The following is a 24,467-nucleotide window of genomic DNA, read 5'->3' on the forward strand; positions in this document are numbered from 1 at the left end:
AAGTAATGGGATGAGCCCGTAATTATGGCTGACGTCCATTGCCCAGCAATAATTTTAACAGTCCTTTTTCTCCCCTTTTTACTCGCAAAGTAAAATATGAACAAAGCTATGTAACGCATTAGACGTGTTTTGTTTCCATAGGACAGCGCGTTTTTCAGCATATGTTTTAGTGCACAGCTGTGACGACCTCCTTTCGTCTCAGGCATGCGTACTACATGCTCCTAATTCTCACTATTTATTGTAGTGACGTGAAATTTAGAAGGAGCAACAACTGAAAATTTGGCAACGACCCTTTCGTTCTGTGCGACCCACAGTCAACTTTACACCTTGGTATCGAACTATCTCGATAAGGCAGTTCCTTCTATCTTCGCAAACAACAACCGCTTGATATTACCTAGAAGAAAATCGTCGCTGGTAATTATTTCAGTAAGAATCTGCTTAGTCATTCACTTCGTCCATAAGTAATGAGCTCATTTCGAGGCCTGAGAGAGAGAGAGGGAGGGAGGCACTGTTCTCGTCCTTCATTAGTCTAGCGTTAGCGTGGTGTGCTCTAATTCCATCATAAAACGTGATAATTTTTACGAGGTATCAATTAAAATTTTAACGCAATATTTACTCCGTTTTCTATCACGCGGTTTATTCATGTTTCGTGTTTTTTGCTTTTTATTTTTTATTTTTAGGCTCATATAAACGAAAGGCTCGAGCGCACACAGAGTAGTGTCACGCCGTACTATAATACTACCAGTGAAAAATGAACACTTGGGCGAAGTAAGGAATATCCATCCTTAATGAATATAGGATAATGAAGAATTTCAAATTAGCACGCGATCTCGAAGTGCTTGCGTGCCTTGCCTATAATAAGACCGCGGCGCACATTATACTGTCGGTTTATTAGAAAGGCTTGTCTCATTATTGGAAAGCAAAATGACTTTTATCGCCATCTACTTTTTACAAAATATCCCGCCACTCGTGAAGTAAAAAGGGGCATTCATTTCATTCCAGTGCACCCAGAAAAAGGTACTGCCTGAGTTCGACTTCAACCCAGTAAGTTTGGGTCCCTTTTCGTATTTCTTTTTTTTTTCGCGCTGAAGATCACGAGGTACGATAATGGGATATCGTTGTCAATGCATCCAGTCGAAGCATGGAACTGTTATTAGCATCAAATTATAATCCACACTGCAATAATGTAGCCTTATGAAGGCAATACTCCGAGTTTTACGTATAGACAAATTATGTATACATGTATTTTTGGGTATCTTCGAAACAACACAGGAAACTTCATAACTACATAACGCGAAGGCGACAACAATAAGGAGGAAGCTCCCATGTTATCAAAACAATTGAGTTTAGTGAACATATGAACGTTGTTGGACATGTTGCAGGAAGGCATAAATATGTTAGTTTAATACTCACTGACTAAGAATCCATCTCTCCTTGTCCCTGGTCTTACTTCACAGTCGACTAAGAATCCATTCGCATTGACATCAAAATGTTGCAAAGGTGTCCATTAAATGACTCAGGCAGTCCTATGTGTTAGAGAGCGAGGGTGCTATCATGGGAGGCAAACCCGGTGTTATGTTATCGAGGTCAGTGATCGAGAGGTCGTAGTCGCCGTTTCCAAGATTTTTTGCCAGATGCCACCACCAGTGAGCGCCACTTGTTCTCGTAGTAGAAATGAGAAGAAACGTGTCCTGAATCGATTTTTAACAAAACACAGCCAATTTTGATTGGTAAATAACTCGTTAAGTTACCATGAACGGATTGTTATTTACTTTACCGCGCTAAACTTATGCTCAATTTTTCTGGCGCCATCGAAGCAATTGTTTAGAGCGCCATCTGCTGCCGTCAGCCGGAATAACGGAAAACATTAACCGCGGTTGCCGTTATGGTCTACTGTACTTTCCGTCGCTGTAATTACCGCTTTTCTCTTATTACGCGTGTTTGTGTTTATCGGTGCACCACGATATGTGATATGCAGAAGGCCGATAACCCTGCGTAAAATGCAGTCATTAGCGGCCTGCTGCACTTCACAGCAACGGAGTGTCCATCTATGTTTGATTGTACATAGCCCTCTAATTTGTTTTAAAATTATTTAATCTTGCGTTGTATGGAGTGTCTACCTTTGCATTGCGGTTCATACGTGTAGAAGCATTTGCATGAAACACGTCGCTGTATTGCATCGACATGAACACAAAAAATTAGACACGCATATCCAGTCGCCTCGTTTCGTTTTTAAGATAAATAATCAAACGATACAGCGTGTTTCGCCTAACGTATTAAAAATTATGCTATTGATGATTATTATTACAAAAGACGACTTTTTTCGCGTTTCTTTTTTCAGCTATTGCCCTCGTAGTAGGAAATGGATTTCGTAACAGGGGAAATAGGACAAAAATGGGCTTTCTGTTTCTGTCGAAAAAACCTTACGGCGACTTCGCAAATTTCGGAGTTCAATTAAGAACATTCAATTTCTCGCGACTGAAAACTAACTGAGGTGCTCAGAAACCATGGCAAAAGTCCGCCCATGACAAATAGCGCCCACCGCATAATTTTCAGACAAGTAGATTTTTTCATTGAATTGTTAACACAGTAGGTGAAGCACCCAGTATGAGCCAGATACCCTTTCCCTGCAACTGAAAGCAGTTAGAAGTGTACATTCAGTGTAGATTTCCAGGTCCCAGTTTTCGGCCAGCATTTACGAGGAAGCGAGTTGAGTTGAGCTGACAAGAAAAGAAAAAAATGGAGGAATAGGCGAGGTAGCGAATAACCGCTGTGCGTGATATTAGTCACCACACCGGAGCAACAGGAACATGCAGCGATGTATTTTTGCATATTAATCTCGGAATGAGCCGCACAGGTCTCGAAGCCAATATTTGTGGAAGGCCGAGATTGGTGTGCCCAATTAGCATTCATGAGGTATTGAGACGCTTTCTCTTGTTTCCGCGTGGGCGGGGACATTAATGAGAGCCTTGTTAACTGGCGTTTAACACAGGGACATCGATCGCTCTTCTTTCGGTTGTTTAGGTTTCAGCGGTGGCACTTCGCCTTTATTTCACTGGCTTTAGATCCGGCATTGGGCAATTAAACTCGGCAGCAACGCCTAGGCGGACGCCTGGCGGGACGCCGGGCCTCGCCCCGCGTCCGGGTAATTGTGGCGAGCCCTCATTATGTGGCCGGCAGCCCCGCAATTAGCCCAGGTGCGCCTGCACTAGTGGCGTTCCTTTGTTTTTCATAGGCCTCTTGCTTTAATTGCTTCGTGGGAATCTGAAACCTTTTGCCGATCGACGACGGATAGCTGGCGGATGTTCGCAGCGGCTCGCACGGAAATTCGCTGGTTGACGCGCACGAAGTGCACATTGCAACGGACGAAGTGGCATGATATGGTGCCTTGCCTGATATCCCAAGTGGTTGTGGATATAGCCTCAACTGGTCTTCAGAAACATGATATGTCATTTATTTATTTATTTTACCCTCATGGCCCAAACAACAATAGAGAGGGGAGTGGTAAAAAAAAACACACACACAACGTGGAGCATTATTTAAGAAATTACAGCAACAATTAGTAGCAATGATTATGGCAACATACAACAGCTGTTACATCACGTATTACAATACAAGTGGCTGTGGTCATTATAGCGCATGGCTATAGTGAAGCATGTACATATTTATGTGTCATGTTTTTCAAAGGCTTTTTTCGTGTCATATCTGCTACAAGGAATATATTAGAAGGGAACGTTTACAATGCAGTAGAGCACCCTTAGAGGGGCCGCTTGCGAAAATGCGAAAAGACGCACTTCATATTTCCGTGTTCCACTTTTGCCGCTGACCATTTGACACACCAAATGGTCTAGATTTTCGGTTTATGGTTTATGGTATCTCGATATTGCTTTACTTTTTGCTTTATCTCCGTACGAATTTTTACAGGATATAATTATTTAGATTTCCGACTGACTTCAATGTGTGTCATCATTAGGTTCTTACTATCACTTACAAATTGTCAGCAAGTTAGCGCCCCCTATATTTTTTTTATTTTCTTTCCTTTTTTTTTTTTCGACGTAATCCATCGCAGGATGGACCCCCCTCTGAAAGCACGCCGTACGTTCTTCTCACACCCATCTACAATTCGCAGCCAGACGAAATTATCGAATTTTGTCGTTCGCCCCCTCACATATTTTTGTCTTGTTTCTTTCCTCCTCTATGGCTTACGCTCCACTTATGGAGGCCGTAATTTTTCTTTACTCATGCGTTCATTCCCGCTCCCAACAGCATTTCCCCATTTCCCTACTTTGAATGGAACTATACCATTCTCACGGTAACTAGTCTTCATGCAGAGGAGTCGCAGCTTACACAGAGGCCTATAAAATTTATATTTTTTGCTGGGACACGTCATCCCCCATCAAGCGAGGAAGATATGAGACTACAGTAGGGAAACTAAGGGGGGAAAGACCCCTGTTTTCCAATAAAGATGAGGGCAAAACGACAGCGAATGAATGCGTTCTCATCGTGCCACGCAAAAAAATAAAATAAAATAAAGAAAGAAAAACATCCATTTTGAGATCAGCGCTTTGCTGCACATCAGGCCGTAGGTACTACTTCGATCGTATTATTATTTTCGTTTTCTTGACAGTTTACTGATGCTTCCTTCTTTTTCCTCTTATTTTTTGTGCGTTAGAAACTTTTTTCCTTGGTTCCTAAAAACGCTCGTCTGCGCGTGCGCAGCGAGAGGAAGAAATGGAAAACTCGAGAAATACTGCTTTACAGGGGGGATGACCCCGCAATAAATTTTTTAAAAATAAAACATTGAAAAATAAATCATGTAAAAAGCCACTTTTGAAAATAACTTTTCAACAATAAACTCTGTCGATACCCACGATGGCAAAATCCACTCGTAGAAATATGCTTCACGAAATTGCCGGTTCAAAATAAATCTTTCAAAATAAATCCTCTGTGGTTGGTTGACGGCCGAAGCTCCCTACGTCCGCCTCGGAAAATAGTACGCCTGTCATAATTGGTGTGGACCGTATGGGCATTCGCCTGAGAACGAGACTGCTTTGCTGTTCCGGATGTGGTCGTCCATTGCCTTCCGTGAGAAGTTACCCGAAGTACGTCTTCGGGTTTAGCCTCAACCAACAGCTCAACCAGGCTCAAGGGTGCGTGTAGTGGGTGCTTGTTATTCCTGTATTCATACGCGTGTCGTATTTCAATGTTCCAGCCCTTACTTGAAGACGCATCAGTAAACATGATAGTAATATTCATAAAAAACGTTCGAATTGTGCGTTGCATTAAAAAAAACGTTGTGTCGTCCTTAAATTAACATACGGCACATTCCCTCGCTAAGCCTAACTATGATTTATTTTGGCACTGTTTATTTTGAGGGTGTGGATTTTTTAGCGATTTATTTCGGAAGGTGTATTTTCACGGGTGTATTATTAAGCGTTGATTTTTTAATGTTTTATTTTTAAGAGCTATTTTGTTACGGGGTGCCCAAGGTTGGGGGAATGATTTACCTACACGCTTGGCGCGGGAGAGATGCACTCAACTTTTGAGGTCCTGAATGTCCGTCTCCTGTTTCTTCTGCGCAAAAATCATCTTCGTATACATATTAGATGGTCTCCATTCCCCTTTCTATGGACGATATCAGGGCGGGATGATCTGCGGTCATTCCATAGACAGCGTGGCGGCAATTCCGGCAACAGAAAAGATATCTAAAATAAATAACAAAGAAAGAAAGAAAGGACGGCGAAATGATTCAGAAACAAAACGAGTCATGGAGAGATGGGGAAGGGAGAGGCATCGGGAGAGTGTCTGTGTGCAGCTGCTTTCCGCGTTGAGGGCCTTTCCGGGGTTTTGGCGGTCATAAATTACCTCCGAAACAGGCGACGTTTCGGGGAGGCGCCCATCTCCACCCATGTGCCGTGGTTCAGCTGCAAAAAGAGTACGCTGTGGGCCGCCGCTAAACTCATTCATGGCCACAGACTCCCAAGCAGAGGCTTCTCTGCGGTCCGAGGAGAGAACAGGAATCATTGCTATTCACGGCCCTTCGCCTGTTTGCTTTCCTAGCGGCTAACAGCGAGTCATGCACCTACATTTCGCCCTCGTAGGGATGAGAACAGCTCAAATTGGAGCCAAACCGCTCAAAAGGAGAAACAAGTCGTGTGGACCGACTTGTAGGGAAACGTCGACGCACATTTTCCGTCATTTCTGCGAGAACAACGAGGAAGGCCGTTCGCGCCGCCTGAACGATATTGTTTCCAAGTTTGCGTGTGACGTGAAACGTTGCGCTCATTGAGGGAAATCCTACCTGGACAGCAGGTTTGGTACAGGTGCATGCGGCACGTTGTGCAGTAACAAGTACGCCCATTGCGCAGGTTCCACAAACAGGTCTTTGGAAGGTACTTTCGAGGTGCAAGAGACAACAATTGCAATTTTAAGCAAAATCGTTGTCCCGACAGAAATGGAATGGTCAGCCTTCGATGCGGACTGAGCGGCTAAAGTACAGTGGCGTCTAACAAAGAAACGGAAGGAGCGAACGTTCGATCTTTGAGAATGTCGGTGCTGATTCGAAACAGCGATGGAATGCGCTTTCGTGTTTGACAAGTAATGGACGGAGGAGGGTCCCATTGAAAGATCACGCGAGCATGCCGAGGGAAGGGCGATCCAGCCAGGAGGTGGCGGAGAGGTGGTATATTTGTATGGAGCTCATTCCAAAAACGGGGCATTCGGCGGCGACTCATAAATCTCACCGGTCTAAGAGCGCGACAGCCATCGATGAAGTCCTATCGAAGGTCATCACAGCCGATCCTCGGGTCAGGGCCATGTCGTCCGGAGACGTGCCAATTAACAACCCGCTGAGATGACTTGCGGAACGCCATAACCAACTGGATTTTGTCTCTCTTGCCATTTCTTTGCCAACACCGTTTCCCCGGAGTTGATGGCTCTAGGACTGTGTGCTGCCGGAACGTTCGGCTCGGCTGAGAGGCTCCGACTGGAACGAAAAAGAGAGAGAGAGGGAATTAGCGTAAACATGCACCTATAAATAATGATACTCTGTGGCCGTATAAGTGTATAGAGAATAAGGACAACGGTAGTCATTCGCTAAAGCTTCATTTGCTCATCCCTTTGTACTATTTTATATGTTACACTATGCGCTACAATTGCACAATTACAATTATTTTCCCCTTCCACATTCGGTCTTATTGGGAGGCGGTTCAGATTATTAGCTAATACCTTATTTCTGTAACGAGGACATGAAGGGACAGCGACTAGGGACACCACCTGAAGGGGGAAGCATAGTAGCCACAGTCTAGTACCCCCTCCCCCCCCAACCACACACGCACACACCTTCACTTAACCCCTCTTCATCCGCTCTTGCACGGCATTTGCCTTCCACATAGGCGTTAATTGAATCAATCGATAAATTCATCTTTGGTTTATACAGTTTTGCTCTGTAGATTCACTTTTCGATGTAATCACACTAGCAATACCTAAATGTTCATGAGAAAGATATTCGTCTTTTGTTTATCTCTTGAGGTTTATCTCAGAGGTTAAGAACGCTAACGCTTGGACTTAACGTGACCAATTGAACAGTCAAGACGGGAGAACTGCATCGGGCTAACGACAAAGAGTGCTTCCCACGAAAAGCGAGGGTAAGCCGGCAGCACATCTTAAGCTGCGATGTGCAGGAAAAGTGCTGCGGAAGCCAACCTTTTGGCCTCTGAAAGCGATCAGCAGAGAGACAAAAGACACCCAATAATGGAGTGCCGTCGTGAGACGCTCTTCGCCCACTCGAATATATCTCTAAAGCTGCTTAATGATCTCAATTAACAAGTTAATGAAGTTTGGACGTCATTAGCTGGATGCAAATCTTCCGCGATCTAATTTGCAGGAATTAATGATCTCCACTGTAGGCAAGGGGAAAAGACGACAAGCTTAAAGGCGCGAGGTCCAAGTATTTTTCACGCCCGATCCCATATTATTCTATTCAACGACGAAAACAAAAGGTGCAGCACAAAAGAAAAGCTGCACCCTAATGAAATTCCTGGAAATGAAAACTCATCCGCGCGTAATGCTATATCTAATTAATAAGTGCTCTGCCGTGACAATTCCGAGTTTCTTCATTCCTGGACAGGGAGCGCTTCAAAGAGCACGAAAATGAACTTGTCTCCTCTGTAAACTGGGCTAATTTCTTCAGACACGCGGCTCAACCTACGAGTTTTCATTTTTAAACAATACACGAGTCGTCTTTCTGGGTCCTATGTATTAATAAGCAGTTTTCTTCAACTCGCCCTTAATTTACACGGTGTTTAAAAAATTAAGAGTGAACAACGCAAGAATAAAAGTAGACCAGTGGTGTAGCAAGAAGAGGGGTGGGAGTTCAATTCCCACGAAATCGTAGCTTTGGTAGAGCATTTGGGAGAGGGAAAAAATGCTGAGATCCTCTCCCCCATGAACTCCTCTTGAAATATTTTTCTGGCTACGCTACTGGAATAGACCACCGTTAATGGAATTGCCCGTACGCCATAGCTCCCCTGGAGCAGCAAGTGATGACATGCAAACCTCAAAGTCGCCTTATCACGTCCCCACTATACCCGCATTCCGAGCACCGCTGCTGTGTCCGATGCTGCCGGTCTGTGCTGCGTAGCATTTTTTTTTTTTTTGTCTCCCCTGCATTGCGTTGGCGCGCAAGTGAAAGAGTTCAAGACTTTGTTAAAGGTACAGCTCGCATCAGAGTTAACTTGAACGCCATCCCGGCCTGCGGTCCCTGCTGGTGCTTAGAAGAAATAACGGCGGAGGGTGCTTTTGTCATCTCATTCCAGTTAGAGGAGTGGCCATCGTTATGAAGGCGTTGCTTTCTGCTAGGCGCTGCCAGGGTAGGGTGGCTCTCTTTCCGCTTCGCAGGCTCGAGCGGCGTTCAAGTTAACTTTGACGCGAGCTGTATGATAAAGCGGTAGCGGCGCAATCGCAGAAAAAAGTATTTATTCGAGCCTTCAGTATGCGTACGTCACAATTTTCGTCCCAATTGCAGTCCGTTTTTTTTTATAGAAGATTAAACTTGAAAATAACGGGCAACACTGTGTAGAAGTACTCATCAACTGCGCATGGCTCGTCGAGTACAGCGGCACAACTGTACATTGCATGCTTATAACGCTGGGGTCTAACACGAAAAGAAATCGGCTACCTGTTCACAGGCAACATGCTATTCTACGTCATCAGCATAAATTGGAGTAGCAAGCCGAAATTCAGGCTAACCTAAACAAACAAACGAACAAGAGATAAGACTTGAAAAGCTTTCGTTTAATAAACCAAAGCTTTTCAAGTTGTACTCCTTTGACTTCCCTCTTTTTTTCTTTCAAACTTTGCAGCTATCAGTATGGATGGCTCACTTCAGTTCGCGTATCAGTACAATGTATCATTTTTGGAGATACCTGGCTATACATCTAGAAAATAATCTGTTCTGTGGCGTAATGGCATAACATCTCAAGCATTATTAATGGGGGATGATAGACAGTCCAACTTTAGTGTCATCCGCCATCCAGGAGTGGGCTTCAGTCCACGTCAGTCAGTTCTGAAAATGTCAAAACATGAGTAATAATAGCATCTACTGTGCTTTTACTGCAAATTCACACACTTTATGCTTTTGTTGTAGGTGATTCCTTGTCTCGGAACTTTTGTGCCCCATTGCGAACCGTATTCACCATATTTCGTCCGTCATAAATTGATTGACGCGGAATAGAGTCCTTCACGACTCTATTCAACGATACGACGAGAAAAAGTGCTGAGCCACCCAATATCTTGAAAATATTGTTCAGCGTATATCTGTTAAGTCGATATGGTATACTTGAGGTTACTCTATATCAGCCTAAAGTTTGGTATCGGCGTCAATAGTTTATTAGCGGCCATGATCTCAGTAGTTGCAAATAGTGTCTCTGTGTGCTGCTATCGTAAAGCCCACTGACCAGGTATGTCGTACCTACATGGAATATATTTTATCTTTGTCACATATTACTTAGCCGAATAGTGTACCCTTTTACTTAGTATGCAAGTGATAATATCTTTGTTTTTCACAGTACTTTGCCACTGCGCACTTTTCAGAGCCGAGTTAGTTGCAGGGCGACTACGGTTTAGTTGCCGACTCGGAGCGTGCTGACTCACTTGGCGAATTTCCCCATTCATCATCATCATTATATTTGTTGTTGTTCGGAGCGTTTACATTGTTATTGTTCTTAGAAAGAAAGCTAACACCACCCACTTTAAAGAAATGCACTAAATGTTCAACATTACGAGCATGGGACTGAAGTGACATTGGCGTAAGAAACGGCATTCCACGAAGTCATAAATTGGATCCCCGAGGCGCAGGTGCGTGAGATGTGGTTCCGGGATTGAAAGAGACGAGCGCGATGAGTGCATCGCTCTCTCAACACTCTGTCTGAATTTAAATAACTACTTAGCTTATGGATAATTACAAAGTCGAAAGCAGTCTGGGCGAGAGAGTTGGGAGGAGGGCTGATGTCGAAAATGTAGACATCTTGCTACGGGCCTTCAGTGATGGATTATGACACATCGTCGAACCGGTACAGATTGTTCGTCTAGGTAGACCCAAACAAGTGGTTCTGCCGCTCAAGTCACTGTTCGTCTTTCGACAAGTGCACTTAGGAATGCGGAAAATGAGAGGCGTCAAAACGACACGACTTCATTCGTTTACGTTAAATCACTTCGGCAATTATTACATCACTGTCTGGAAGCAGAACGCTCAAGTCTCATTTAGATGAACTGTGACTCTGTGGCAGTTGCCTTTTGCAATGAATTGTTGCGGTCACTACGTCATGGGCGTGTGTGTTTGCACGGCTAGTAGTTTATTTTTAATTACCCTAGTTTAAAGTGAGCTGTAAATTATTCCGTAGATGGAAATACAAACTTGCATAATATTCCATCGGTGTAATGCCAGATGTCATCATCATTGGTTAATGAACCCGCACGAAAAACTCGTAGTTTGATTTCGTTTCGTCATATTAGCACGTTCGAATGGATTCCTGACAATAAGACAGAACATTTGAGGAATGACAGGTTACATAGTTCTGATGCTGGTAACCTGCATTTATACATGCACAGTTAAGTGGGACATCGGCGTATCATTGAGCGACGGCCTCTAAAAGAGTTTGCGACTCGAACCTGCTCAAACAACAACAACAACAACAAGAAATGAATGAAGGAAAAATGATGATGTTCAAAACGTGCAAGTTGACAATAGGAAAATCCAGAGATTTACTAAAGGAAGAAGGAAAAACTTCGAGTTAGGAGCCGTTCACCTGGCCATGGCTTTCATAAACCAATTCTGTTATTTATAAATACTTACAATGAGCATTTAGGATGCGTGTTACTTGACGTGCATGTTATGCATCTGTCATTTGCACATTGGTACCTTTTTTTACAGAGGATCGTCTCTTTATATGTGTGTGTCCACAATTCCTTATGTCTCAAATTTCTCTTCTCTCGCTCTCTCTTGATGGAAATTTCTGTTATTTTGCAAACATGTCACCAGTACAACGTCCCACCTAATTTCTCTGCACGCCGTCGATATTCATTCATTTGAAATACATTTCACAGTGCCACGCTCTCTAATGTTCTTACATGTATGACGCGCACGTCTTAATGTGGCGTTACCAAAGGGGAAAAACATGAAAGAACTATACTTACTGAGAATTCTATGGTAGTCGCGGATATGATATAGGCGAGCAGGTAAGAAAGGGAGGAAAACAACGGAAATAATAAAGAAAGACTTCTCCGGCGATCGTTAAAGCAAATGTTTCGTTCACGACTTTTGAAGATCGCCACCAACCGTCCCATCATTTCGAGCTCATTAAGCTCTCTCTGTGAGAGCGAAAGTAACCTAAAAGAAGAAAAAAAAAAAAAGAACATCCGTGTCTCCCTGTTTTGTCCTTCCAAGACATTTCGTCTGCTGGAGGTGCGCGAGACCGGTTTGTGATTTCATTGGTACAGGGCTGGACTCCCTTGCGCCAGTCGCTCATATTTTGCGCCCTTTCTTCTTCATTTCCTCGATGAAAGCAATGTTAGGCCGACGTTAATGCTACATCTAGTCTCGAGTATAGCCTGATGCCTGGATGCACGTTTGCACGATGACACATCCAGTGGCTTTCCTACATTGCAATTAGTACTATATATATGCATGCTCCTGCTGTTTCCTGAGGATTGACGCCCACTTTTAAAGGTGACGTGCGTGTCCCATTGCACAGCCCATAAACGTCTTCAGTTTTCAAAAGTCTCCAATTGGTTCAGAAATCATATGACTTGTTGAGAATCTTGGATTTAAAACCCTTTCGGCCCTGGTGTCGTCAAAATCGGACAGGTCAGATAAAGTGTTCGTGCGTCTCGAAACAAAACCGAAACCAGTTGAACCGACATAGAATTGTATGTTGGGCGTCCCACACGTCGGCGGCATAAATTTTCTTTTGTTAGTCGCGTGCCGAGACGAAGACGAAGCGCTAAAAATGGAGGAGCTGGGTCGTGGCCATGAACGCGGAATGGGTGAACTTTGTCATTTTATTGCGGCTTTCTCTACAGGGTAACGACATTGAACTTTTTTGAATACGTAAAGTGAGACCCACGAAACATCACTGCGTTGAGAAACTGATCGGTGCGCGCTTGCCTTTTGTATTCCGAGGTATTGATCATTTCGGCGATTTTGACGCCGCCAGGGCTCAGTGGTTGTGGATATCGGGCGCGTATGTCGATGGCTCATGCAGCTCTTGTGGTATAACATGCGATCATCTTAATTTTGGCACTCTCTCATGATTTTCAAATAGGGGACGGTCCGGACCCTCACTCCGGGGGCGGGGGGGGGGGAGGGGTTCTTTCTCGAATGACGTGAAAGGAAGGGGAGAGGGAGGTACGGACGTGTCTGATGATTAGCTTTAGTATGGGGAGGGGGCGCTCGCCCAACGATGCAAAAGCAGCAAATAAAGCACAGAAGTGTATGAGAGCACACGTAGTGAACCATCATGATAATGAGCAATGTGCTCCAGTGGCACATCTCTTCTCAGCTGTACGAACAGGTGACAACTTGCAATGACCTACAGTGTGACGCACCATATCGATGCATTTCTTTTCCGAGTGCATACCAAACATGGTGTTGTTCACGAAATAAATCATAGAGATTTTCACACGTGAACTCTACTAGAGTGTTGCCCTTGGTGCCAAGTTTTGTGGTGATGTTTTCATCTATTCCATTTCAAAGTGTATAGATTTGTGTAGTTTCCCTTTCTTCTTTTCTGAATAACGCGTCCTGGAGTAGCCAGTCCCGAGTGGCTCGAGACTAACATCTCAATTTTTTTCTTTTACAAATCAAATCAAATCATTATTCGGTGTCCAAGAACGAGACATCCACAGATACAAATGGAGGCGAAGTGGAGCAACTCATGCCTATCATCTAGCACTGGGACTTTTTCAAGTTTTCCAGGCCGTGACTATACTACAAGCCTTCACTGAGAACTGACCTGTTCTCCTTTACACAAATGTCAAGAAGTTGTTTTCAAACACTTGCATATTCTTGATGTCCTATATGGGTGCGCAGTAGCAAGAAAAACGCAATTAAAAAAAAATGGGCTCAAAATGAAAATTCCAGGGCCTGAAAGGGTTAATGAATTGCATTTGCCGCAGAGTGCCTATTTGCGGATTGTGTAATCGTCGAAGGCACTTGCGGCATAGTGGTATTCTGCAGCGTGTCAACGGCCGGATGCAATCTTTTTCAGCATTGATATATAACGAATACACAACTTTGAATGCTCAGTTCGCTTGCAGTTTCCACGATACCACGATAACGTGAAAACAATTACAACGTAGAATTATTCGTGAGTGTAGGGGACGAAAGTCCGTCGACCGTGTAATGCAGTCCTATGGATACTGACCCTCATTTGAGTAGCGAAAGAGACAAAAGCCAAAGTGAAATACGAACTATAAAATGAGGGTTCGGCGACAGACGTGCGTGCGCATGCGCAATGAGGCTCATTTCCAGAGAAAACGAAGGAGTCCCCAGGGGGGTATAAGGCCTTAAATAATCATGAACGCTGCTACCCGATGCCCTCGACGAATTGCTGCAAGTCCGAGGGTTTCAATGTCCCTCCCCTCTACCTGCGCCACAAGGGAAGACGACACCTCAATGCTCAGCTCATTAGTTTGTGGATTTTCTGGTGTGTGTGCCTCAAGTATTGCGACATAAACTTCAGCAAATCGTTGCTGGCACAATGCATTCTTCCTTGCAGTAGCAGACGCCTCCAGCCTTCAGGAGAGACCGAAATAATACAAGCGATGAAGGAAGTGGTACTGTCATTCGAGCTTACACAGCAAGGGTTATAGTAAAGTTCTATAGCGCCAAATCTAACACTTTCGTAACATCTGTTGAATACAAAACGTGACTGATGTAAGACGAAGCAATGTGGCTGAGTGTATATACTTGCACGCGGTAGACTGCTCATACCACGCCTCTAGTGTAGTGTAGTGCAGTGTGTAGTTTTTTTTTGTTTTTTTTTCTGCGTTTAGTCGTGACGCTGCCCGCTTCAGCCTGGCCAACCATAGCGAGCACTTCTCATCTTCAGCACCACCACCACGTAGGCTACTTAGATCAATGTACTAAGAAACACGTATCAGTTACAGTGCGTGAGCCATGTCATATGCGTAAGGTACATCACAAGGAACACAGAAATGTATGCAAAATGGCGCCGCATATACAAGGTGTTTTTTTTTTTTAAATCCTTATTTTTATAAAAAAGCTATGAGAGCAGCATACATGTCATTTTTTGCGGTTGAGTTCTACGGCCAGGCGGACATCCTTTCGAAGAATGTATGCAACTACATGATGAATAATTACCTAAAATTCATTAATTAACTCTCTAATTAGGGGATTTCGGGCAAAGGCGAGACTGCAGAATGAGAGACTATCCTAGTTGAAAGTCATTCCACGTTTAAAGAATTGTGAAACACACACGTGCGTTAGGATACCCACCCCCAAGTTTGATATGTAAATGAGCCAAAACCGAAACCGCGGCAACCGGGAACGCAGGGAGTACAGCTCTCATTTCACGTCAGGTGGCCACGTGATTTGGGGTGATTGAGGTGATTGGAGTAGGTGCCGATCTGCGGGCCAGATAAACCGCTTTCCGGCCAAGATAAGCCTCTGTCGGCGAAGGTGCATGATGCGTTCCTGAAGTGCGCTTTTTTAGTTTCCGCTAATTTGCATATCAAAATTCGGGGATGGATATGCAAACGCACGTGCGTGCTTCAGGGTGTTTTAAACGTGCAATGACTTTCAACTGGTTTAGTCTTTTATTCTGCTAACTCGCTTCTGCCCAAAATCCCCTAATTAAAGAGTTAATTAACCAATTTTAGGTAGTTATTCATCTTGTAGTCGCATACTTTTTCGAGAGGATGTCCGACTGGCCGTAGTACTCAACTGCAAAAACGACATCTATGCTGCTCACATGGCATTTTTTAAAATAAAAACTCTGTAAAGGATAAAAAGAACCCCCCCCCCCCCCTGCGACTTCTTCCGTTTCTCACCAGCGAGTGAACCGTAGGGAGTTTTCTTGAGACATCAACTTAGAACCGTCGTTCAGGCATCCGTGTAATTCATGTGCATTCTACTAATCTGTTGTACATTCTGTAGATTCTATGTACATTCAACTAGAATTCAAACGGTTAGGTGTAAATGTTCTTTCGGGGACATTACACATAGCTTTTTTCTTTTTATTTCTTCTTTTTTTATGTGGGTGGGGGGTATGGGGGGCGAGTTCCGTTCTTTAGTTTACCTAACGATCAGAAAACAATCGATTGATTCCAGTTTGAGCAAATAAATTAGTCGGTGAAATGCCTTTGAAGGTACGTCGAACCCTGTGGAGTTCCCTGTGTCGTAGCCTGCATGTCCTGTAATAAGAAATTTATTGACATTGCTTGATAAATCGGGTGATCAGAATTTAAGATTCAGGATCAGGTGATCAGGATGTACAGTATCTGAATGTATTGAGAGCGGGGGTACACTCTTAAAAATGAGTTTCACCACATAGCACGCTCCTAGCCAACCATCATTCCGAATGACAACATTCTCGTCCCTGATTTGTGGAAAACGTGGGGCGGACCCTAGTTTGAGACACTTATGCTGTTCATAATTGTCACAAAAAAGGCGTACGCCTCACGTTTTCAACAAATCAGGGCAGATAACGATATCATTCGGGAGGATGGTTGGCCAGGAGCGTGCTATGTGGTGAAGTTCATTTTTAAGAGTGTACTTCTATTTCGACATATAGCCTTGTTATCTATGTAATGTCGTCGTCGTTTGGCTGGGCCAAGGAGACAACGAGGACAACGAAGAAATGACGCGAGGATGGCGTGCATGATTAAACTGGCTTGGTTACCACTTGGCGCTTGGTCATTGGGTCCTGGAGCACAGGCGCGTCACCAACAGCCTTGATCAATCAATTTAGAAGCAATTATTGTAACCCTGTTAGCTGATTAGTAAATATAGAGACACCTTTTCTCAGAACAGCTATAGTGTGAGTATAGGTACAAAGCTTTGAACAACTAAACCTTTCCTTTGATGTATGTCCGTACGTGGGAAACAGTCGTTCTTCTGAATTACCCTGCGCTACATACAGGGTGTGCGCTAAATGTGGTCAGTATTTCTTTTAAGGAAAAATAGGCGATATATCGTTGGCTAAATGAGGGCGACTTCCTGGACCGTTGTCCTCGCTAATTTTCACTAATGAACTTTTTAATTACCAAAAGATAGAAGCTCGGCGCAATGACGAAATCTATTATGATCAGTCTATCTCTTGAAATCTATTCCCTTGATGCCGTTACAGTTTTTGGGAAAAAAAGATCGAGTGAATATTGCGCGGGGGAATGGGCCCGCAAAAACGGCAGATTTGGAGGCCATTTTTGTCGCTTCCCCCAAAACGCCCCTTTCCCTTAAATGCGAGGGACAACAAGCGGGAACTGTTGGTCTCCCTCGCATTTATGGGAAAGGAAAAAGCGACTTTCTGAGGGAGTGACAAAAATGGCCTTCAAATCTGGCATTTTTCCGGGCCCATTTCCTTGCGCTTCCTTTTCGAGTTTTAGTGCATCGGAAGAATTCTACGAAAACGATACGATAAAAGTTATCAAATCCGAGTTTAGCAATGTGATGTTACTCGCTCCAAAAAAAGAAGCAGAAGAAGAAGAAAGAAAAAGAAGGTGATTGGTTTAGTATGTGTTCGGAAATGTTATTGTGAACACCTTCCGATGTACTAAAACTTCCTATTGGCTCGATCCTTTCTCCGAAAAAGGGCAACGGCATCGTAGATGACTTTATTTTCACACTTCCAAGTATGGGGTGTTAAGTAGGGCAAAAAAGCCACAAGGCCCCCAACTCTCATTTTTAATTACTGCAATAACCAATACCCACTTAAGGGGGCAGATGCGCCTCCGCGTGACGGACTATACGACACGCAGTTCCACCATCACCACAACCACAACCAGCACCACCAAAGGAGCAGACATTGTCATTGGGCCAAATTTATTTCTATTTTTCGTAATTAAAAAGTTCATTAGTGAAAATTAATTAGGACGACACTCCAGGAGGCTCACTTAACCAAGAATAGCCAATCACTGTATTAAAAAAAAATCCTTATTATTATTTTCTTTAATCCTCACCACAGCTAGCGCGGACACCCTCCATGTATTATATGCGTGTTTTTGCGCAAGCCAAAAAGTACACGCGCCACAGCAGCTTCATGCTGTGGCTCGTCTTGCCGCTTCTTTCTGCCGCCTCCGAACTGAGAGATTCAATTGAAAATGTTAGGGGTAATAAACTGCTTTTCTGTCTTTCCAGCGGTTTCTGCCACGCTTTTGTTTTTGCGATTTCTTTATATCCTTGTACGTCATCAACTGAGTCCGTTTTCTGCCCACCGGTTGGTAATGTTCTTTCCACTGGCGGCATGACTCTTCTGTTTATCATTTGTCACGATTGTCACGTGGAAAAATGAAGACGGGTGGCTGGCATAGAAGAGAGAGCGCAGAGGGTAGCATTCTTCAAGTGTCTCTGCCGTTACTTGGGTGGGCCAACATTGTTGCCATAGTCTCGCTCCTTTCTAAAGGATGTATGTTTTTTTTTCTTCGCCAGTCCCGTCTTTTCTGTATCCTGCAGTTAGACGACGAAGCAACCTAATTTGACAACTTTTGTTCTTATGCTTTATGCTGTTTCCTCGTGTGACCAACTGCCCATCAGAAAGTGATTTCTGCTTCCCTCTTCCTTTTTATGTTGTATGCGCTGCGCGTACTTATATCATGTTCCTGAGTTGCTTCTCGGCGCTAACACGGATTTTTTTCTTTCAAGAATAATATGTTTGTGAGTGTATGAATTTTTTCATCTATGCACCATTTTTTTCTCAAATTATTTCCCATGAACGTATCAAGAGCGGTACCAGTTCTGTCCTTCGAAGTGACCTATGAATTCCGCTGTTTCAGCTGCCAACAGCACTCCACCGCCACCGTCCTTCTACGAGGCTGCTGCGGGGAGCGTCTACGGAGGCACGCCACTTACGCTACTGCCACTGCCGTCGAGCTGCATCCCGGACGTGAGCGCCAAAGTAGCCCTGCCGGCGGCGGCCGTCGCTCGCATCTCTCCCGAGCCGGGCACCGGAACCCGCGACGACCTCCGCCGGCTTGTCAGCGAGGCGGACCTACTCCTTGCGTCTGAAGTGGACGTCGACGTAGGTTTTGTCTGCAAGAAATGTCAGCTGGTATTCCCTAGTGAATCTCTGGTGTCAGCTCACCAGCGCGCTGGTTGCTTTGCGGCGGGCAAGCCACCGAACGTGGGAGCCGACTTCAAGCCCTTCCTGCGACTGGTGCAGCGTGCCTGGGAATGCCGACGCTGCAGAGACCGACATCCAACCGCTCGGGAATTCAAGTTTCACTGTGAGTCCGAGCATCACAAGGCAAAGGCTGACACCATTAATAACAATTAGGAAGGAATGGATGTCATCATAGGATGTAGACTTTCATGTTTCCCAAAGTATATGTGTTACGGACGGCTGCCAGTCTTCTTCCTATTGGGTTGCCAGGGTGGTGTGCTGTGTATGTGTAAAACTTTCTATAAAAAAAAACCTGCAGAAGACGCGGTAAACGGGTAAACATATTTGTTTTACTGTGCTGTGGTATCTGTGTGAAACAGTTTGGACCTGTGCCGGAAGTGTATTCCTTGGTGACCATCAGGGAAAAGTACCGATATAGCTCAGGGGTGTAGATTAAACCCAGCTCGAAGATGCGCTTTTTTCAATGGGCGTTGCTATCAACCGACTACCTCCAATATTTTCGGTCCATTTTGATCGAGCATTAGTGACGGAGGCTCAGAACGTCACTGGGGTGTTTTCTTTTGTACAATGCATGTACGTGTAAGTAAATGTTTTAGGTGTGTATAAAGCGAAACAAGGAAATGGCTGTGTTGGTTCGGATCTCTTGCAATAACTCTTTCTCGATAAGTAGTTGCTAGGTCAATCCTAGCTTGCCTTTCGTGCAGGCGTAGGTCGCTGCCGCCTGAACGGGGATGCGATCACATGGTTCCTATCTATTACATTATTCAAGTTATAAACCGCATTTCAAAAGTGTTTCCTTTCGTTACAAATTGTGTATGTCCCACGAGTTGGTTCAAGTGGTACACCGTGGGGGTTTTGCATTTGGTTCGTTGGAAAGGGGCTGTCTATGTGTACGTATGTCGACGTGGCTGCGCACATGCACAGACGGGCGCCTTTCGTTCCCATTGTGTCTTTTAGTGTGAATGGGACGCGCAAACCAAAACAAAATATATAGTATATACAAATATATATACAAGCACAGTTACTGTGCTGACAACAGTTCCTAACACAAACAAAAAATGACGTCTTTGTATGTCCAGATATTGTGATTATGTTCGATGCGAGCAGAGTGTGATTTCCTGTTGTTGCTGAACTGATGATGGGTTTGTTTATACCTGTCGCGTTATAACCTGGGATAGACTAATGGAACATCAATAACTGTTTTGTAAAAAAAAATGTCGAAAACTTATCCTCTGCCATCTTGTGTGTGAGTGTGTGTATGTATGAACAAAAATGTTAGTGTGCTGAAAACACGCTGTCGTTTCATCTCTGCTTTATGGTCAAGGTAGTGTTCAAAAGTCCATCAGTCATTCTGGTGCAATTGCGGAGAGGGATCCTATACTATTGTATTCACTTCTGGACATGTATTACAGTTTCTTTGTTGCACGCACTGAGGAATCCTATGCTGCTGTGAAAGTTCCTACCGGGTTTGGAAAGCCAACTGAGCTTGCAGGAAAACTGAAAGTAACGAAAAAGGAAATTGAAACAACTATCTTTAGCCATGGTGCTTCCATAGTATGAAAAGCGAAACCATCTTACCTGAGTTACCTTGTGCACAATTCACTTCACTATATATATATACCCTTGACACTTAGTTTTGGGCGTCGTTACGTAGTTTTAACAAGTATTGAGCAGACATATTCGTGAATGTGTTGCTGAGCCAAAATAACCCTGCAAACTCGTATTTTCCACCGGAAACCGTCTCAAAATATTTAGCAGTGGGTCCTTAGGCGCTTTAGTGATTATAAATATGTTTACCTTAGCTATTTCCCAATAGAGGTAATTACTTATGCTCTTCGCTATCACTGATCTTTGTGTTGTTCACTGTATGCGCAAACAAAGACAGTTTCTAACGCGTTGAGAATGCTGAGTAGTGGATTCGTGATCCCCCGTTTGAATTACCAATCATTGATATAGAAAAAAATATTGATAGTTGAAGCAATAACTGCATCGTAAAATCCACACAATACACCTTCTGCTAACAGGGACGAGCATACACATAAACAGTTTCCCAATTACTCTTGTTTGCTCTAAAGAGGCGTGATATTAGAACACAGTGAGTAATCTAAAAGCGCTTTGTAATCCCAAAAGAAAATGGTTTCGCCGTATGAAACGTAGGATGACGCCACTTTTGGAATGTCTGTCAAAAGAAATACGTCGTCGTGATAGATCCCTCTAGACGTAACTGTGTTTTACCCAAATAAAAACGTCTTACCTCCCCTTAAAATGCAGAAGTATTTAAATATGTCCCGCGTTCCCGTTGGTTTTTTGCAATGCTCTAGGTGGCACAGCCTCTTGTTCCACAACATATTACGTGCAATCAAGAACCAAGTGGTTTGCCCAGCGTCGTTTTTTCGTTCTTGCTCTCTTTTGTTTAGGCAGTATCAGGAAGAGGAATGTCAGCCGGTGGCAGCAGGTATCCTTGTTTCAGACCTTGGGCTGTTGGCCCATCTGACGTACGGGTTACTACTGGATGCACGCCTTTCTGTGCAGTCCGTTATCGACCTCAGGCACATTGAACATACATGAATGTCACACACAAACACGAACAAATTCTAAATTCACAGCTTCACTATTTTTGAGACGGGCCACCCGACCAACGCCAAGAGACCAAGTGTAAATACGACAGCAACATTCATCCGACTTATATACGTATTAAGGGCTCGTTGGCTCAGGGCTCCCGTTGGTTCCTGACGTTTGTTTGTCCGGGCACACCTCAAGAGCCGCAGTTGAGTTTAGCTCATACGATTATCGGGAAGCACCCGAAGTCTCCGCCCGTTCTTTGGGTAGCTGCCCAGAACGCAAGTGTTTCTACTACCTCAAACCTAAGATAAAAATAGTATCTTCAAGTTCCTATATGCATGTGCATACAATACGTATGCATATGTTTTACGTATAGATGTGTGTATACATACATGCATGAATGTACGTGCCTGTATATATATATACAAATATACACACATGCTGGGTGCATATATCCTGTAGGATGAGGTTGACCAGTGTTTATAACGAATGGCTGTGGATGGACGTTTTTATATTTTGTTTTCGGAAACAACGTAGTGTGCTGTCACGTATTTTTCACTCATGTGCTCTTCCGTTCAGTCTATTACTGTAGTCAGGGCTGGAAGGAACGCTTTGTTTACAGTTCATCTTAACACTGCAATGTTTACTGTACATACTGAATTTTGTGGCGAGCCAATCACATCTCGAGTGTCCGATACTAGGAGCTACATCCATCTGCAACCGCTCCGGCGACAAATATATTTGTTCCAAATGTCACTAAGGAACCTTTCTTGCATCCCGGTACCATTGTTGCGTTGGGTGTCCTGTTGTTGGTTAACCTTTGTTAAACCTATTGCCTCTGTTTGCGTCAGCTGCCTATAGTTTCGGTATTCTAGATTGCGTGCAAATGCATCCGGTCAGTGTGATTTTCATTCATGTGTTTCGGTGGTATTGCAGTACCAAAATTGTCATTCGTTCCGTTTCATGCATTTTGACTGCCTTCTTTGTTCAAAACACGAACTGGCCAATGGTTTTCTGAAATACGTAATCGCTGCAAGTCTATTTTTGGTATGTCACTTAGACGATGTAATAAGAACAATAATATTGACGGTAACAGTAAAGATGCTGACGATGACAAAACGGTTCTAGGTTTTTACATCACAGCTCATGTAGTTGGCTTGAAGTTCTGAAATAAAATGTCTTACGTGAAAAAGAAAAAAAAAAGAGAAAGAAACATACTTGACAAAGTATTTTGTGTTGTTTCTTCCCTGGAGGACGCTAGTAAAGTCTGTGGGAGGAGGGTAGTGGGGAGAAACTGCTTGGAATATATTGCTTGGAGCACAACTATGTAGAATGACCACTTCTAACGGTTTCAACACACGCGCACTTTTCTTCACAGTGCAAGACGCCCACTACAAAATTCTGTTATCTAAGCAACACAGAGGTACAAACAACGACGACGACAAATACATTATGATGACATGGGGTGTTACGCGAAGGAATCATTAACAGTATGATAGTCGCAGTGCCTAATCAAATACTGTTAGTAGTGACAGCAGTAATACGTGGCTACTATATTTGTACTTTTATGTCTACGAAGTTGCGGTAACATGACCTGCAAGATTCCTCCTGTACGATTAAACAATGGCAGTTGATGAAAAGGCACCAGCAGTGGGACCCTCCGGTTGTTGGGGCCAACATCTCCACAATTGTCTTCTCTCCGCCTTACCTCATCGCTACACACACACACACACACAAAGAGAAAAAGAAGAGAAAGAAAACAAAACAAACAAGAGAAAACATCAGTCGTCCCATTCTCCATAGCGTACCGCGATCAACACGCGCGCGGTTTTTCGAAACTTGCATGCTGCAGAGCCACTGAATGGTGCGCAAAGCGTCCCACCAGGGGTACTTGACGAGTCTTACTCGTATGCTAGTGGCGCCATCTGTGAGAGCGCCCAATAACGAGCCAGACGGTCTCTTTCCACTTGCTTCCACTCCTCCGTCCATGTTCCATACCAGTTCTTTCCTCTCTTCGCACGTAATGGATTTGACTCAAAGGCTGACTCTGGGCCTCGCGGTTTTGGAGTCTCTAGTACTGTTGGCGTCTCTTTCGTTGCTGGGATGATGTTCTTCTATCGCGGCCTGCCTGGGACTGAATTTCGTGATATCCGTGGCATACGAGGCTTTCTTACGCAACAGACGATTTCAAGAACTCCCCGTGCTCTTTTTCGCACGCGTTGCATCCTGACCGCTGAGTGTCACCGGGAAGGTAGAATAGTGCTTCACATTTCGTTTTCAGTGACCTTCACATTCCGTGTACTATGGGCCGAGAGATGAAGAACCGAAACTGTACGGAAACGGGTTCTCGTCCTTTCCGGCATACAACGTTCACATAGCTTGAAACGGCGCTATGGGATTTTTGGAAATCGTCTACTTGCATAATATGCGCAACACCGACGCATTACTGCGCCGTCAGACTTGACAATGTGCTGCCACTGATTAGGAATGTGTTAATCCTTGCACAACTTGCTCGTTGGGTCCTCGTTATCGAAATCGATAATTAGTTTAGACATGCATATTTCCACACAGCTCATGAACGAATTGGTTTAGCCACACGGTACAATTGTTGGTTGATGCGAGCTGAGCTCGCAAATAAAGTTTGCACAGCTAACACGCCCGGGCAAAAACATTGAATATGACTCGTGCATAGGAGGGTAGAAATTTGTAGATAAGAGTCACAGGTCTCTTGGGTCTGGGAGTCAATATATGGGTGCGCAAACTTAACGCGAAAGCGAACTTCAAAATGATATACGTTATACGCCAAGCACTGAAAAGGACGTCACAAAAGGCAACGGGATCACACCACGTGTGTTACAGCCAAACGCATGTGACATGCTCTGCTAGATATGAAATATGACTCAGTTCCATCTGTGAACTCAGTTAGCTGTCAGCCTAAAAAACTTAGCCCTGGATGTACAGTATTACCCTAGTGGCAAAATAAAAATTTTCTACAACGGTTAGGCTAATAAATACAAATATCCACTTTTGCAAAAGCGGGCATTAGGT

General features: G+C 44.0%; 1 protein-coding gene across 8 annotated transcripts in view; it reads left to right on the forward strand.

Moving 5' to 3' along the window:
- The window catches only part of LOC135378039 (zinc finger homeobox protein 4-like), a 253,994-nt gene extending 231,363 nt beyond the window's left edge, over positions 1-22,631 (forward strand). For all 8 annotated transcript variants that reach the window (XM_064610870.1, XM_064610877.1, XM_064610874.1 and 5 more), the window contains one exon: positions 18,511-22,631. In XM_064610870.1, the coding sequence (XP_064466940.1) occupies positions 18,511-19,010 (500 nt within the window). In that variant the 3' untranslated portion in view covers positions 19,011-22,631. The remainder of the gene's footprint in view (positions 1-18,510) is intronic.
- Positions 22,632-24,467: the final 1,836 nt, after the last annotated feature.

This window comes from Ornithodoros turicata, chromosome 1, assembly GCF_037126465.1.
Source record: "Ornithodoros turicata isolate Travis chromosome 1, ASM3712646v1, whole genome shotgun sequence".
NCBI lineage: Eukaryota > Metazoa > Arthropoda > Arachnida > Ixodida > Argasidae > Ornithodoros > Ornithodoros turicata.